The 15,158-nt window shown below is 31.4% G+C and overlaps 1 protein-coding gene across 26 annotated transcripts; it reads right to left on the bottom strand.

Moving 5' to 3' along the window:
• Positions 1-3,000: 3,000 nt before the first annotated feature.
• LOC132618095 (uncharacterized) lies at positions 3,001-7,222 on the bottom strand. 26 transcript variants are annotated; one of them, XM_060333152.1, is made up of 6 exons: positions 6,953-7,222; positions 6,504-6,575; positions 4,382-4,506; positions 4,226-4,300; positions 3,939-4,080; positions 3,001-3,265 (listed from the first exon to the last, which is right to left on the bottom strand). In XM_060333152.1, exons 3-6 carry the CDS (start codon positions 4,439-4,441, stop codon positions 3,225-3,227), a joined length of 318 nt encoding a protein of 105 aa, XP_060189135.1. In that variant the 5' UTR covers positions 4,442-4,506; positions 6,504-6,575; positions 6,953-7,222; the 3' UTR covers positions 3,001-3,224. The 26 variants fall into 26 exon arrangements, 6 of the variants coding, with proteins under 6 accessions (XP_060189135.1, XP_060189134.1, XP_060189132.1 ...); XM_060333151.1 differs by having other exon boundaries at positions 6,455-6,575; positions 6,921-7,217; XM_060333149.1 differs by having other exon boundaries at positions 6,455-6,579; positions 6,921-7,206.
• Between the last annotated feature and the right edge of the window lie 7,936 nt (positions 7,223-15,158).

Below are 15,158 nucleotides of genomic sequence, written 5' to 3'. Positions count from 1 at the left end.
TCGTCCCTTTTTTTGTTTTTTTTTAATAAATGAGAGCAAACAAAATGTATTGTTATGTAATGCGAGCAGTAAGTACACGTCTGTTTTGGATAGTGTAACTTGATTAACATTCAATTTTTAATATATAAAAATGGTATTATAATATTCCCGAAATAAAAAATTGGAAGCATAACGTTTGTGATTTTTTTTTTTTTTTTTGGTGAATCTTGTCGAGAGGCTTTCTTCTGTGGAAATCTGTTAATTGTTATGATACGTTAATCTCTAGTTGCCACGGAATATCAATTAGTTAATTCTGTTACGATTTTGTAAAATTTCTTTGAATATTGCATAGGTAATGTTTGTTTCTCGTTTTTCTTTTCTATTTCTATAATATATAAGTGTCTTAAGAGGACTAACACAGCACTGAATAGTTGTATCAAAAGCTTTACAAATTGTACACTTTAACATAGCAATGGATGCTTGTACCAAAAATATCCTCTAAATCTTGTGATTATAAACTTGACATGTAGGTTATTTGAATTGTCAACGTACTAAATATAAAAAGAGGCGAACATAACCAAAATAAGATAATTTTTTTTTTAATTTTTTTATAATATATAAGTGTCTTAAGAGGACTAACACAGCACTGAATAGTTGTATCAAAAGCTTTACAAATTGTACACTTTAACATAGCAATGGATGCTTGTACCAAAAATATCCTCTAAATCTTGTGATTATAAACTTGACATGTAGGTTATTTGAATTGTCAACGTACTAAATATAAAAAGAGGCGAACATAACCAAAATAAGATAATTTTTTTTTTAATTTTTTTAACAACAAACGCCCAAGTGGACGAATACAGCAACAATAAGTTGTACAAAAGCAACTGAAATTGTACTCTAAGCCAGGATTAACATGTGTACATTTCAGAACTTTAACATTAATACTACCTCTTGCGTGTTTACTTTTTATGCCCCACGTGTCCGTAGTGTCTCAATTGTCCTTTCATTTCCTTCATTTGGCATATACTCCCTCTGTCTCAATTTAAGTGTCTACGTTTGACTAGACACGAAGTTTAAGAAATAAAAAAATAAAAATAGACTATTTGGTGGTTCTAAATTAAAAATATGTATAATATAATAAAATATCTTTTGAATCTTGTGATTATAAACTTGACATGTAGGATATTTGAATTGTCAACTTACTAAATATAAAAAGAGGCGGACATAACCAAAATAAGACAAATTTTAACAACAATTGAGAAATTAAGGGGAAAAATAAGACAAAAAGAAAAAAAATATGGAGAATCGCGGTATCCTTTATAAAAAACTGAGTAACCAAATTAATCATGTTGGGCCCCGTGTATCGCACGGGCATAGTTTGCTAGTATTATATATAAGTGTGGAAGAGGGACCAACACAGCATTGAATGCTTGTACCAAAAGCTTTATAAATTGTTCACGCAATGAATGCTTGTTCCAAAAGTTATATAATTTGTACACTTTAATCAACTACTTTTTTTATCCCACGTGGACATATGTCATAATACTTAATATTTATTCCCTTCTCATATATAGACGTATGCACTTCAATTTTAATTCTCCGACACATATATATTTCCTCCGTGCACTTTTATTTGTTCACTTTTGACTTTTCACGTTCTTGTTAAATATTTATTCTCTTCTCATGTATAGTCGTATGCAGTTCAGTTTTAATTCTCCTACACAAATTTATTTCCTCCGTGCACTTTTACTTGTTCACTTTTGACTTTTCACGTTCTTTAAGAATTAATAAATCTCACATGGACATATGTCATAGTACTGAATATTTATTCTCTTCTCATGTATACACGCATACACTTCAATTTTAATTCTCCGGCACATATTTATTTCTTCCGTGTACTTTTACTTGTTCACTTTTGACTTTTCACATTCTTGTTGAATATTTATTCGCTTATCATGTATACATGTATGCACTTCAATTTTAATTCTCCGACACATATTTACTGTCTCCGTGCACTTTTACTTGTTCATTTTTTACTTTTCACGTTACTTAAGAATTAATAAATGAAGTACTCCCTTCGTCTCATATTACTTGGTCACATTACTATACTTGATTTTTCACGTTATTTAAGAATTAATAAATGAAGTACTCCCTTCGTCACATATACTTGGCCCATGTCACTTATTTCTATTATATATAATAGCCTGTTTGGTCAAGCTTATTTTTCCCCCAAAAGTACTTATTTTTTCAATAAGTGCTTATTTTAAAAAAAGTGAGGTGTTTGGCCAAGCTTTTAGGAGAAAATAAGTGCTTTTGCGGAGTAGCAGAAGCAGTTTTTCAGAAGCTAAAAAAAATAGCTTTTTCCCAAAAGCACTTTTTTGAAAAGTACTTTTGAGAAAAATACACATAGAAGCACTTTTTAAAAGCTTGACCAAACACTAATTACTGCTCAAAAGTACTTTTTAAATTAATTGGCCAAACACAAACTGCTTTTAGTCAAAAGTACTGAAAAGTACTTTTAAAAAAAGTACTTTTGAAAATAAGCTGTTTTTAGAAGCTTGGTCAAACAGGCTATAAGTGTCCAAGAGGGACTACAAGAAAAAAGGCCATTAGGGATGAGAAAAATGGTCCCTAAAAGTCTGATTCCGGTCCCTAAAAGTCATCCGTGACGGAAAAAATTTGGTCGCCACCCGTCGCTATAGGCTCCGCCGCTAAAGGTTAAAGTATTTTTGCGACCGGTAAAGTTCTGGTCCTAAAATACTTTTAGGGACGACATTTCTGGTCCTTAAACACGTAGATCAACGGCCACCTTATATTTTAAGGCAAGCTTAACCAGTCCTTAAAAGGCTTTTATGACTAGAAAATGTGGTCCTTAAATAGTTTTGAGGATGGACCTGATGCCCGTCCTAAAACATCTATTTTAACCATTTTGCATTAAAACTGATTTGTTTACAATCTGGTGGAAAGATGATTTAGGACCAGAAAATGTAGCACTCAAATAATACATGCTCTTTTCGGTTTTTCTAAGATACTGTACAATTTCTTATATAGATAATCAAATTGTATTCACTAAAGGAATGGATTAACCTCCCACAAGCAGTACTGTTTATAAAAACATATAGTCACTACTGTTTATACAACTCAATCAGCCAAAAAAGCTAATATCTCTATGTATATAATACAATATTTTGCCAAACAATCCTATCAAAACGATAACCAATTTGTCAACTTGTTCAAAGTATTCAAACTTGCATCTTGAAGTGTAAATGAAAGTCTCCAACTCCTGTTATACAAACAAAATAAAAATTTGTTTAGAAAAATAACTTATGCGCACGACCAAATCACACAAAATAAGTGTAGATAAGAAATAAGAAATTGCACTCTAGATATTCGGTTCCTAGTTACTTAACTTGGACCAAAATATGATGGTACCCCACAACTAAGTTGGCCTAAACGCTTCAACGTCATTCAAACTATTGTTAGAGGGTAATTTTATATGCACCATAATTTCTTTTCGCAAATTATCCACCAGTATTTGAAGGTTAGGAATAATTTTAGAGGAGATGAGAACAGAAAATTCGAACTTTGATTTGGCTGGTGATCAAAGAAGCTGAAACATAATAATCAAATAGCTGAAACATAAGCTTAGTATTCATTCTTGTTATTCTAGGTATTGTTACATTTGTTGAAAACAAATTAATCAATTGGGAATATAGTTGCAATCTCATTCAATTTGAGCCCTTGAAAAACTAAAAGGGTAGTTTTGTTGAATAGAGGGGGTATTGAATTTGCTTACCCATTTGAACAGGTTCTATTTCTTTCAAAGTGGCCAATCATTTTCAAGATAGAGGACTAAGTTGTGGCTAACATAATGTTGGTTTGCCTTTTAACATCTTTATGAAAACCTATCTACTAAAAAAAAACACTCAGTTTTTCCTAAAACATGACAACACTACCTAATGTATGCTTTATAGCTGAGAAGGAACAAAAGAGAAGTGCAATGATATGGACCAGCGCACATGCTACATGCAAAGGTGAATCCTCCAAAGGGGTATCCATCATATGGTAGAGAGCAAGACTATATGTCAAACCTCGGACCTGAATACAAGTGGAAAACCAGCAAAATGAAGCATTTGGATAGCAGCTTTGTAGGAAATTGAAGTAGGCTCAGGCCAAAACAATATGATCATTGTATTTTAATTGAATAAAAGAAAAACCTAAACAATGCCCTCAGGCCGACTACCAATATCGTGTTCTGTTTGTCAGACTTCAACCAATCCGCACCCACCATTTGCATCGAGGTGCCTTTAGCCTTAATCTGCAAAACAGAGACATAATGATAAAACAACATGATTGAGAATATGAAAAAGTTTATAGACTCTGAATTATAGTAGCATACTTGAGAATATTTTGACACTAATAAGACAAGAACACCAGAAATCCACATGCTCTCCAGCATAGCAAACACATAGCGAAGAAGCTTGCAAGCTTAAAACAGATTTGTATTTGCCACTTAATTGACTTCTGTACAAACATTCAAGAAGAGATTAAAGACTGGCAAAATTTTATCTTTTTGATGAATCATGACATGTCTAGAAAGATGAAAGATTGGTACAATTTATCTTTTTTGATCGACCAAGAAAAGTTTAGACAACTATAACTGATCAATAGATTTGCAGAGTAAAGAACGAGTACTATAGAGAAGCATCGCTGCATTTTATGTACTACTGTATGTGCTCTTGTTATGTAACCCATAACACAAAACAATAAAACTGAAGGAACTCAAGGACATCGCAAGAATTCAAAAAGATCATCTAAAATAAGAGAACATATAGAGCTAAGACTAAAAGAAGGCATACACAAGTATAAAGTTAATGCACAATATCTCTTGTTTCTAACTAGCATGTTTCACTCGTGGCTATTTTGAAGAGCACCAGGATGCCGACAAAATTGAAAGCAAAAGTGTATAACAAGTGCAAATAAAACAGACAAGTCAAGTGTATAGTGATACACTATTTCCACAAGTTAAATCCTTTACTCTAACCTGTTGATGATATCCTCAGCTGTAAACTATATCCTGAACTCATCTTGATGTAAATCAGTAATGCAACAAACCATATGATTCCCGCAAGAGACCACTAGCATTTAATCGAACATCCAAATGAAGTACCTACACTAATTTCAGGTGTTACCAACTTAGCAGTTAAACCCCCTGCATATAGTTCTGTTCGTTCACCCATGAAGAAGACTGAAGCTTTTAGCCATAACATCTTTTAGAAAATCATTACACCGGCTTCAATGACCGACAGTTCTGGAGACACTAAAAGAAACGAGGTGGCAGATATATGTAACTAATAATTTCTAGTTTTACTTTTTATATGTCACTACCTCCGGTCAAGATAGCGTTGCGCTCTCCAAAAGATGGAGCTTTAATTGCAACTATATTTAGAACACCCCTGAGTTTGTTCCTTATTACTGGAGCCAGTGCACCCCCCTCAATGCCCTCTGCGATTATGAAAACCAGGTATTTCTCCTTTACTGCATTGTCTAAATTTTTACCAACTCCTTCGGGTTTGTAATTTTTTTTATCAACCAAAAGCAACTGCAACATTAAATTTTTATGCCCGATAAATACCTTGATATACAACAGGTACTAGTTCTTAACAAAAGCAATGGCTACCTTACAATCGATGTCTTCCATCAGCATTCAGAAACCTATATACAATTACTACATGGATGTACTCCGTTTATAACTTTTCGTTACATACCTGGTTTATGTCGTAATCCAATTAGGCTTAAGGTGTGCATCACATTTTTGAAGAAAAGAGTAAAAAAAGAGGACAATTAACTAAAATAGATGGAAAATGCAGAAGTAGGAGGATGGAAGAACATCATTTGCAGGCCTCAGAAAGAGTTGAGAAGACTTGACATATGGAAAATCAAACTTACAACACTAGTAACTTCTACTATGTAGAATGAAGTGATTTTTTAAGGTAGTGCACCGTCGATATTCCGGTGGACTTGAAGACAATTATAACCTGAATATGGACAATGTCTAAATATTTATTTCTCTATCCTCAGAAATCAAAAGCAACTAAAGAAGGAATAAATAAATAACACCGATGGCAATTAAACTACTTTGAGAAATAATCACAATAGAATCTACCAATTTACACAAGTATGAAAGAGGGCACAGGCAAACGATTCCGAGCCACAAATCATAAATACTTATTCTAGTTTCCTCGTCATTTTGGACCACACACAACATATGATTAGCTCCTTTAATGGTTACACTATAAGTATCATTCTTTCAAGTTCTTTATTTTTGTAATTTGACAACATTGGAATAGCTTTTCATTTATATATTCTAAGTTGCACGAATTTCCAAGCCATTTTTTTGTTTAAACACCAAAATACCAGAGTCCCCATCAAATTTAAACATATAAAAATAATGTTAGTGCTTGTAATGTACCTCTTTAAGAAAAGTTTCATCATCATTAACAATCTTGGGAGAGCCATACTTATTTCCAAGCAGTACATTCCTTCCTTTTGGACCCAAAGTCACACCACAAGCTCAGCCACCAAATCCACACCTGTCTGGAAAAAATTTCACCCAAGTCAAAATCTTGAAACCAACAAAACATAACAATAGTTAACGAAAATAAAGAAACTAGAAACCCTCTTAGAAATTTTTTGTGCTGAACAATTTTTCAATCTGCCTCCAAACCCCAGTTTAAATCTAACCCTAGCCACCATTCTCATATTAAACCCAATACTCCGACGTTTAGCCCTCACACCAAAACTATCAGTATTCAGAAGAATCAGTATCCAAGACTATCATTCTCAACAATCAAGGTTTAGTAAGTCGAAGAAAAGAAATTTCATGTTCTAAACCCACAAAAAGAAAAAACGAAGAACAAAAATTTCGTGTTTTATACCCAAAAAGAAAAGACGAAGAAAATCGACACACCTGCTCAGATTAACAACTCATGTGTTCCAGTTTGTAAATCTTCAGCCGTCGGCAGCCTTTGGAAGAGTCGATGTTAGGGATTTTAGAAGATGGAGAGGATGGGTTTTCATTTTGGGTATAAATAAAAGAGAGGGGTGGGGGGCTTAATTAATACTTGTCCTCTGAACTTAGAATATTAGGACGGGACTTTTACCTTTTTAGCAACCGGATTTAGAGCCTGGGCTAAAAAAATGAAAATTAGGGACCCGAAAATAATCTTGTCCCTATAAATACACTTTCAGGGACCAAATTTCAATCCCGTCGCCAAATGTTGGTCGCTAATAAGAAGTTTTCTTGTAGTGAGGGATCAACACAACAATGAATGCTTGTACCAAAAGCTATATAAATTGTACACTTCAACCAACTATTTTTTTATTCCACGTGGACATATGTTATAGTACTGAATATTTATTCTCTTCTCATGTATACACGTATGCACTTTAATTTTAATTCTCCGACACATTTATTTCCTCCGTGCACTTTTACTTGTTCAGTTTTGACTTTTTAAGTTCTTTAGGAATTAATAAATGAAGTACTCCCTCCGTCCCATATTACTTGGCCACATTACTAAACTACTTTTTTATCCCACGTGGACATATGTCATAGTACTGAATATTTATTGTCTTCTCATGTATATGCGTATCCACTTCAATTTTAATTATCCGACACATATTTATTTCCTCCGTGCACTTTTACTTGTTCACTTTTGACTTTTCACGTTCTTTAAGAAATAATAAATGAAGTACTCCCTCCATCCCATATTACCTAATCACATTACTAAAAATATATGTGCAAATTACTTGTTCATTTATAAAATTAAGATAAAATTAATTAAATCTTTTTCATCTTGCCCTCTCCGTCCCATATTACTTGACCACATTACTAAAAATATATGTCCAAATTACTTGTTCATTTACAAAATCAAGATAAAATTAATTAAATCTTTCCCATCTTACCCTTAGTAATTAATGTTATTGAAAATAGTCAATTTTGATTAGAATGTATTTATGAGAGAGATAGGGGTAAGATAGTAAAATACATCTTTTATTTATGATTTCTTAAGGGGCGTGAAAAAGGTAAAGTGAAAAGTAATATGGGACGGACGGAGTATATATTTTACCATAATATTCATATTTATTGGTGTAAGTCTCAATAGCCTTGGAAAATAATTTGAAAATGAGTAATTAATGTGAAGGGTAAAATTAATAATAAGAACAAAAATTTCTTTCTCTTGATATGTTAACATGGACAAGTAAAAGTGAACAGAGGGAGTGACTTTTATCCCCGTTTTCCTTCTTTGTTATCAATACTTTAAACGTGAAGAGAGGACGAACAATAGCAATGCAAATTTGTACCAAAATACATTGTCAATTTAACCAACTACTTTTTTATCCACTTGGACATATGTCATAGTACTGAGTATTTATTCTCTTCTCATGTATATACATATGCACTTCAATTTTAATTCTCTTACACATTTATTCCCTCCGTGCACTTTTACTTGTCCACTTTTGACTTTTCACGTTCTTTAAGAATTAATAAATAAAGTATATATTTTATCATAATATCCATATTTATTGGTGTATTGTCTCAATAGCCTTAGAAAATGATTTGAAAATGAATAATTAATGTGAAGGGTAAAATAAGAAGAAGATTTTTTTTCTCTCCTGATATGTCAACGTGGACAAGTAAAAGTGAAGGGAGGGAGTGACTTTTATCCCCGTTTTCCTTCTTTGTCAATACTTTACTTATATTACTCTCCTTTGCATTCTCTGATTATTGTTTTTTTACATTTATAAAATGTATTACTTTATATTTTCATTTCGGAATTAAAATTTGGTGATTTACGATATAACATATATCTTTCTAATTTTGATTTCTTTGTAACAATTATTTTCTATAATTGTAAATATAAAAAATTATAATATATTTTTTAATTAATTTAATAAAAATATTTTATTAGTTTAATTTGCTTTTAAAAATTTTAATATATACAACAATGGTTCTTATGTTTGGATCTGAACAATTAGTTAATTGAGATGGATATCAACCTGTCGGTGTACATATAAGATATTAAAGAATTTATAAGAAAAAATCTAGAATCAAAATATTAATTTTCTCTCATATTCTTACTAATTTTATTTTTCATATCGATGAACAACTTTCATTGTCATGACAATGAGAAAAAGTCCAACTCTTTCCATCTCAAAGACTTAGTTCCATCATATGTTTTTAATTTTTAAACTCCATTTTCTAATTATAACTAAAGTGATGGTACATAAAATATATTTTGTATATGTTGCTATATATAATAATAATTAGAATGTTCTTAAAAGTTATTTTCAAAATACAAAACTTAAATACTGGTTAATTAAAGTGAAAAAACATGTTCGGCCCATGCATCGCACAGACATATATTGCTAGTCCCCAAATAAAAACAAAATGAGCCCATTACAAGTGAGATTAGAGACCAATTGTTTGCGCGGAATGTCCTTCAAAGGCACTATTCTTTTATTTTTGTCCCTCAAATTATTGGTCTATAATTTTTTCCTTGGCCTAAAATTCATAGACTCGGGTTCGAACTCGCACTCAATAAAAAATTAAACGAAATTTCGCAAGACAGAGTTTTGGATTCAAACTCTACCTTAACCTTATAAGGCAGAATCTGGGCAAAAGTGTGCCTTAAGGCAGAAGTTTGCCTTGGGTTAAAAATTGTCTTATGGCAAACCTCTGCCTTAAGGCTTAACTTTTGCTCGAATAAGCCTAATTTTAATACAAATTTCTGCCTTGCGAAATTCTTATATTCGAACTCAGAATCTCGAGATATTAGGTGAAGGAAAAAAATTAAAGACTAATAATTTGAGGGCCAAAAATTAAAGACTAGTGCCTTTGAAGGACTATCGTGCAAATGACCCATTAGGTACATGGAGAAATATAAGCCCAAATGTAAGACCTGCATCCGAGGGGCTATCAACCCTTACGTGCTTCAGTCAAAATGTCAAATTGAGTAATATATATAGGGAAATCTACCTGGTGTGACAAACATTAGAAGTTATTTACATTTAGTAGCTGTACTTTATTTTAATTACATATCATAGCTAAATTTTGTATATCAATTACACAATGTAACTAATGCCTTTTAATATACTTTTCTTCCCACTATATCATTCTTTTCCCTCAATCCTCTCTCTCTTCTCCCTCAACTCTCTCTCCTTTAGCAACCCTAGTTCTTTCATCTTTCTTTGTACTACTTCAATGGAGTCACTTTCCCGTCCTTTACACAGAAGAAAGCTCTTTAGTCAATGCCTGCTAAGTATAATACCACTACACATTCAGATTTCTATTTAGGTTGCCTAGATCCAATATGCAAGCCTCAAGGTCTCTTCAGCAGATTGAATCTCAATAATAAAGCTTGTAGTGCTTGCTAAGTGTGGACTCATGCTATCAGTCAGTGTATGATCTAGAATGTTATTTATCTTTTTTCTCCTTTTTTGAATTTTTTCTTCATTTTAAAACTAAATCAAATGTGCTATATATTAAAGCATCCAAATGTCACTCTATTAATTTCATTTAAAGTAGGGAGGTTACATACTTACATAATGACATTTTTTAACTTTTCCTTCTTATTTCTTCCGGCTGCTTTCTTAAAAAGTCCAAGAGACGTAAATCTCTTAAATATTAGTAGTAATCAATTTACCCTATTAATTTAATCACTAATTAAAGGTTATAATTTTAGATCAGTTACAATCCTTTCACCTCTCCTATCCTCTTCTTTTCCCATAAATTCACATAGTTTTCATATCCATATTTTCCGTGAGGACCTGTGATCCTATCCAATTGGTTTCAGATTTCTGGTGCTGCCTGGGACTTCCCAGAATCTGCTCATAGAATATTGTTGCAGTTCTTTGGATTACTGTTATTGTTTAGGTACATCAATTATGATAAGTATACATTTTGTGACAAATAGAAACTTTTAATCTTAATGTGATTTTTTTCGTCCATAATTTTTACCATTTCCATAAAGAGTATCATTTGTTGATGATTTTGTATTTTGAAGTGTTGTTCTTGGTTGAGCATATCCAACTGCTATCCACTTAAATATTATATATGTGCTCTCTTTACTTTGTAAATCAGCAACTTGCTATGCTTGTGGTAATAGATGTGATTTCCTTTGTGTCATAAGACTTAAAGAGTTTACTCTTATAAACAGTCACTGCCCGGTTGTATATATAACTTATTCATATGTTACCTTTTCTAATGTCCTGTTCTAATTCTAATGTGATGATGCAAGTCCGCCAGTAATGATTAGGCAGTACAATAAGGAGAAAGAATTCAAGTTAGGTCGATCAATATAAGTATTTTAAGTGGTTATATATATATATATATATATATATATATATATATATATATATATATTAATGTATTTTTGATAGATTTTATATTTAATGTAATTGTTAATATTTTGAAATTTTGAGTATAAAGAGGAAATTATCTAATGAACATGTAGGGAAATAAGCACGGACAAAAAGAAGAAGAAAAAAGTTTAAGGGTAAACGAAAGGGAAAATAAACAGATGAAATAAACCAAGGTGAGAAAGTTTTTTATATATTAAAAAAAAACCGTACAATTTGATTTTGTGGATTTGGTGTAATTTGATTTTCCATTTTTTTTATTTCATTATAATCTTCTTCTAGATTTTAATATAGAGAAATTATGAAAATAATCACATTTAATTATCTAATGAAAGGGAAAAATCAATACTTATAAACACATATTAAACTTATGAAGTAATAAACATATTTTTAAGTTGTATACTTATGCACGTAAGGAGTTCAAAGTTTCTTAAATCTTTCCTTTCTTTACATGTTTTTTCAGAAACGTTAAGAATTAGTTTCACCATTATTAGTTTACTAGAATTTGAAGACTACAAAGGTTTTTTTTTTTTTTTTTGTGTGTGTGTGAAATATTATAGTAGTATTTAGCTATTGCAGAAATTTAGTTCATTGATTTTTAGCAAATTGTGAAGCCTTCTTTATTTTTGTATAATTTCAGAAGGTTTTTGGTTGGCTCGCCTATATGTGTGATTGTAAAGCAGTGTGGTATGACATTGGTTGATTTCATTTCTTACTGTATCAATCGGGAAAAATGACAACATTATGTATGAGCTGGCCATACATATACTTAGAGAGCTACCGATTTTATTTATTTATTTATTTTATAATTGAATGAAGGAAACTTTCATCGGGCAGTCCTTGCTCTGTTTGCAAATAACCCCATGCTCATAAAATTCATTTTACCTTTTTTTTTCTTTTTCTTTTGAGTTGCATTCACGTTCGTTTGATTACATTGCTTAAATAAGAAAGAAAACATTGTACAATCAAATCTCTCTATAACAACACTGCCGAGTTCGAAATTTTTCAGCTGTTATAGAGAATAGCTGTTATACATCTATAACAACATTAACATTTAAATAATACTTCGTTGTTATAGGCCAAAAAGTTACATAAAATCTAATTTTCAAATTTAGTTGTCAAATTTTAAGCTTAATAACACTTTGTATAACGAAGGAAGATAGTTTAATGATGAATATATATATTCATATGATATTTTTTGTCATAAATAGTGTATTAAATGATCAAATATTTGGTCAAAATCTCTACACTTATTATTGGTATCACGGGTATTCTATTTGTATAAAGATGGTTAATTATTATATTACAAAAAAAAAAAAAAACTGTTATATGAGGGGTAATTTTACAAAGAGCGTACTGTTATAAAGTTAGCTGCTACTATTATAGGTGAGATGCTATTATAGAGGAGTAATATATAACATAAAAAATCGGTTCCGAAAAAACTTGACTGTTATAGAGAGGTGTTGTTATATGCGAGTACCGTTTTAGAGAGGTCTGACTGTATTTGAAATTTGATATATAAAGTTGTGTTTATGGTTAATAAACAAAACCTGGAATCAAATGTCTTCCGAGCCGCGCGAAGCGCGGATTGATTCCCTAGTTTAAGAAATAATTGAGCTTATGATCACTAACAGTGTGATTGAAGTTATAGCGGGATAAAAAAGATCTTTCAATTCTTAAATAAAATTTGGGATTCAGGCATCGAGTAAGAAAAGAAAAAATCGGATAAAGGGCGTTGTCCATTCAATATATATTACGTGATGCGAATGTAAATTAATAGAAATTCAAAAATATATACTCAACACCAAGTAGTAAAGAAAAAATAAGCAAAATAATCCCTTAACTATGCACATAACAGTTTTGGTCCTATAAGTTTGTCATAAATTAACAAAATGATCTCTTAACTATGAGGGTAGGTTTAAAATAGTCCCTTAACTATGCATTTAACAATTTGGTCCTTTAAGTTTGCCACAAGTTAACATTTTTAGTCTCCGGCAAAATATTCATCAAACTCCATTTGTTAAATTTGACGAGAACTATGAAAAAAAAAAATTAGCGAGAACTCACATTTAGAAATACAGACTACTAAAGAAAAGGCCAAATACCTTGAGACAAACATGACAGACGTCCGTCAGTTATTGGGAAAAATCAAGGAAATACCAACAGACTTGATAATGTTAGAAAATAGTATCTTGGAACACAAAAACCAATGGACACTCTATCGGTTAAAATTGAGGGAGTCCATCGGCTAAGTAAATTACACCAGACTTAAGAAATAAACTAGAAATAGCAGAAATTACAAAAATTGTCACTAAAACAAGCGAAAAGCTGATGGACGAAAATCGACGAGTAAAATTGAGGGACACAATTAGAAAGTCAATGTTTTTTTTTTCACAAAAACTGACGAACGTCCGCCTGCTATTTTCGAGCAAAAATGTGCTGAAACTATTTTAATTAAAAAAAAAATCACTACAAAGAAAGTAATTAATTTTAGCTATTTTTTAATAAAATCCGAGTCTAGTGTATTTTACCTAGCCGATGGACTATCTCTGTTTTAACTGACAGAGTACGTTGATTTTTGTATTTCGAGGCACTATTTTATAACATTATCAAGTCTGTTGGTTTTTCTTTGATTTTGCACTATTACCGACGGACGTCCATCTGTTTTGTGCAGAGGTATTTGGCCCTTTTTTTAGTAGTGTGTACCTTTAAATGTGAGTCCTCGCTAATTTTTTTTTTCATAATTTCCGTCAAATCTAACAAACAAAGTTCGATGAATTTTTTATCGGAGACTAAAAGTGTTAACTTTTGGTGAACTTAAAGCACCAAAATTGTTAAGTGCATACTTAAGGGACTATTTATAACCTACCCTCATAGTTAAGGGACCAATTTTTGTTAACTTGTGACAAACTTAAAGGATTAAAATTGTTAAGTGCATAATTATGGGACTATTTTGAACCTACTATCATAATTAAAAGGAGTATTTATATCGTTTTCTCTTAATTTTTGTTTCATGCCCGTTGTTTCATATCCGTTTTTGAGACGCGATTAATTTGCATATGCATGGAAAGTATTTATATCAAACGCAACTTCATTTATTAAGATTTGAAAGGTTGCATTTCATATCAAAAACGACTTTATCAAATTGAAGACCTCTTATTAAAGATGACGACGTTTACCATCCCATTACAGCACTTGTGGTCACCCTCTCTTGTTGAGGTCATCGGAGTCAGTTCACTTGTTTAAAGTCTTGATGACTGTTCATAAATTTGATTTTAATCAAAATCACTTTTCACTTTTTCACTTTTCTTTGTATGCTTAATTTTCATCAAACTTTTAGATACTTTGAGAGTTGTAGATAGACATGAGGGGGCCGGAAAAGGATCGTGGTGAAAGTGACATAATTTTCATTTTACCTAAATCTTTTTAATTTGAATTATGGGAATAAATAAAATTCTAATAAAGAAGGCTTCCTTCTATAATGAGCCTTATGCAATACGAATTTGAATTAGTCAGAGGTTCAACAACGTTATCAAATATCGGTGAGGAACACAAAGAATCCAAGGAATTTTCAGCTTAATTATATCAAATCACACAATTTCCAGTTAAGCTTATATCAAATCACACAATGTTTGGTATATGAAGACGATTTTATTTTAAGAAAAATTTCTAACTATATAGAAACATGAGTTTAAGTGTTGGATCGTCGTCCTCACAATGCAACACAATAATTTTGATTGGTTGATGGTATCAAG

This window comes from Lycium barbarum, chromosome 11 (assembly GCF_019175385.1).
Source record: "Lycium barbarum isolate Lr01 chromosome 11, ASM1917538v2, whole genome shotgun sequence".
Lineage (NCBI taxonomy): Eukaryota > Viridiplantae > Streptophyta > Magnoliopsida > Solanales > Solanaceae > Lycium > Lycium barbarum.
The sequence above is the reverse complement of the archived record's forward strand: the minus strand, read 5'-3'. Positions and strand labels throughout refer to the sequence as shown.

Excerpts from the sequence above, each read along its gene's own strand:
- LOC132618095 (XM_060333152.1), bottom strand. The coding sequence starts at position 4,441 with ATGCTGGAGAGCATGTGGATTTCTGGTGTTCTTGTCTTATTAGTGTCA. Across the intron at positions 4,301-4,381 it reads TAGTGTCAAAATATTCTCAA|ATTAAGGCTAAAGGCACCTC; the intron begins GTATGCTACTAT and ends TCTGTTTTGCAG. Across the intron at positions 3,266-3,938 it reads AGCTATAAAGCATACATTAG|GAGTTGGAGACTTTCATTTA; the intron begins GTAGTGTTGTCA and ends TTTGTATAACAG.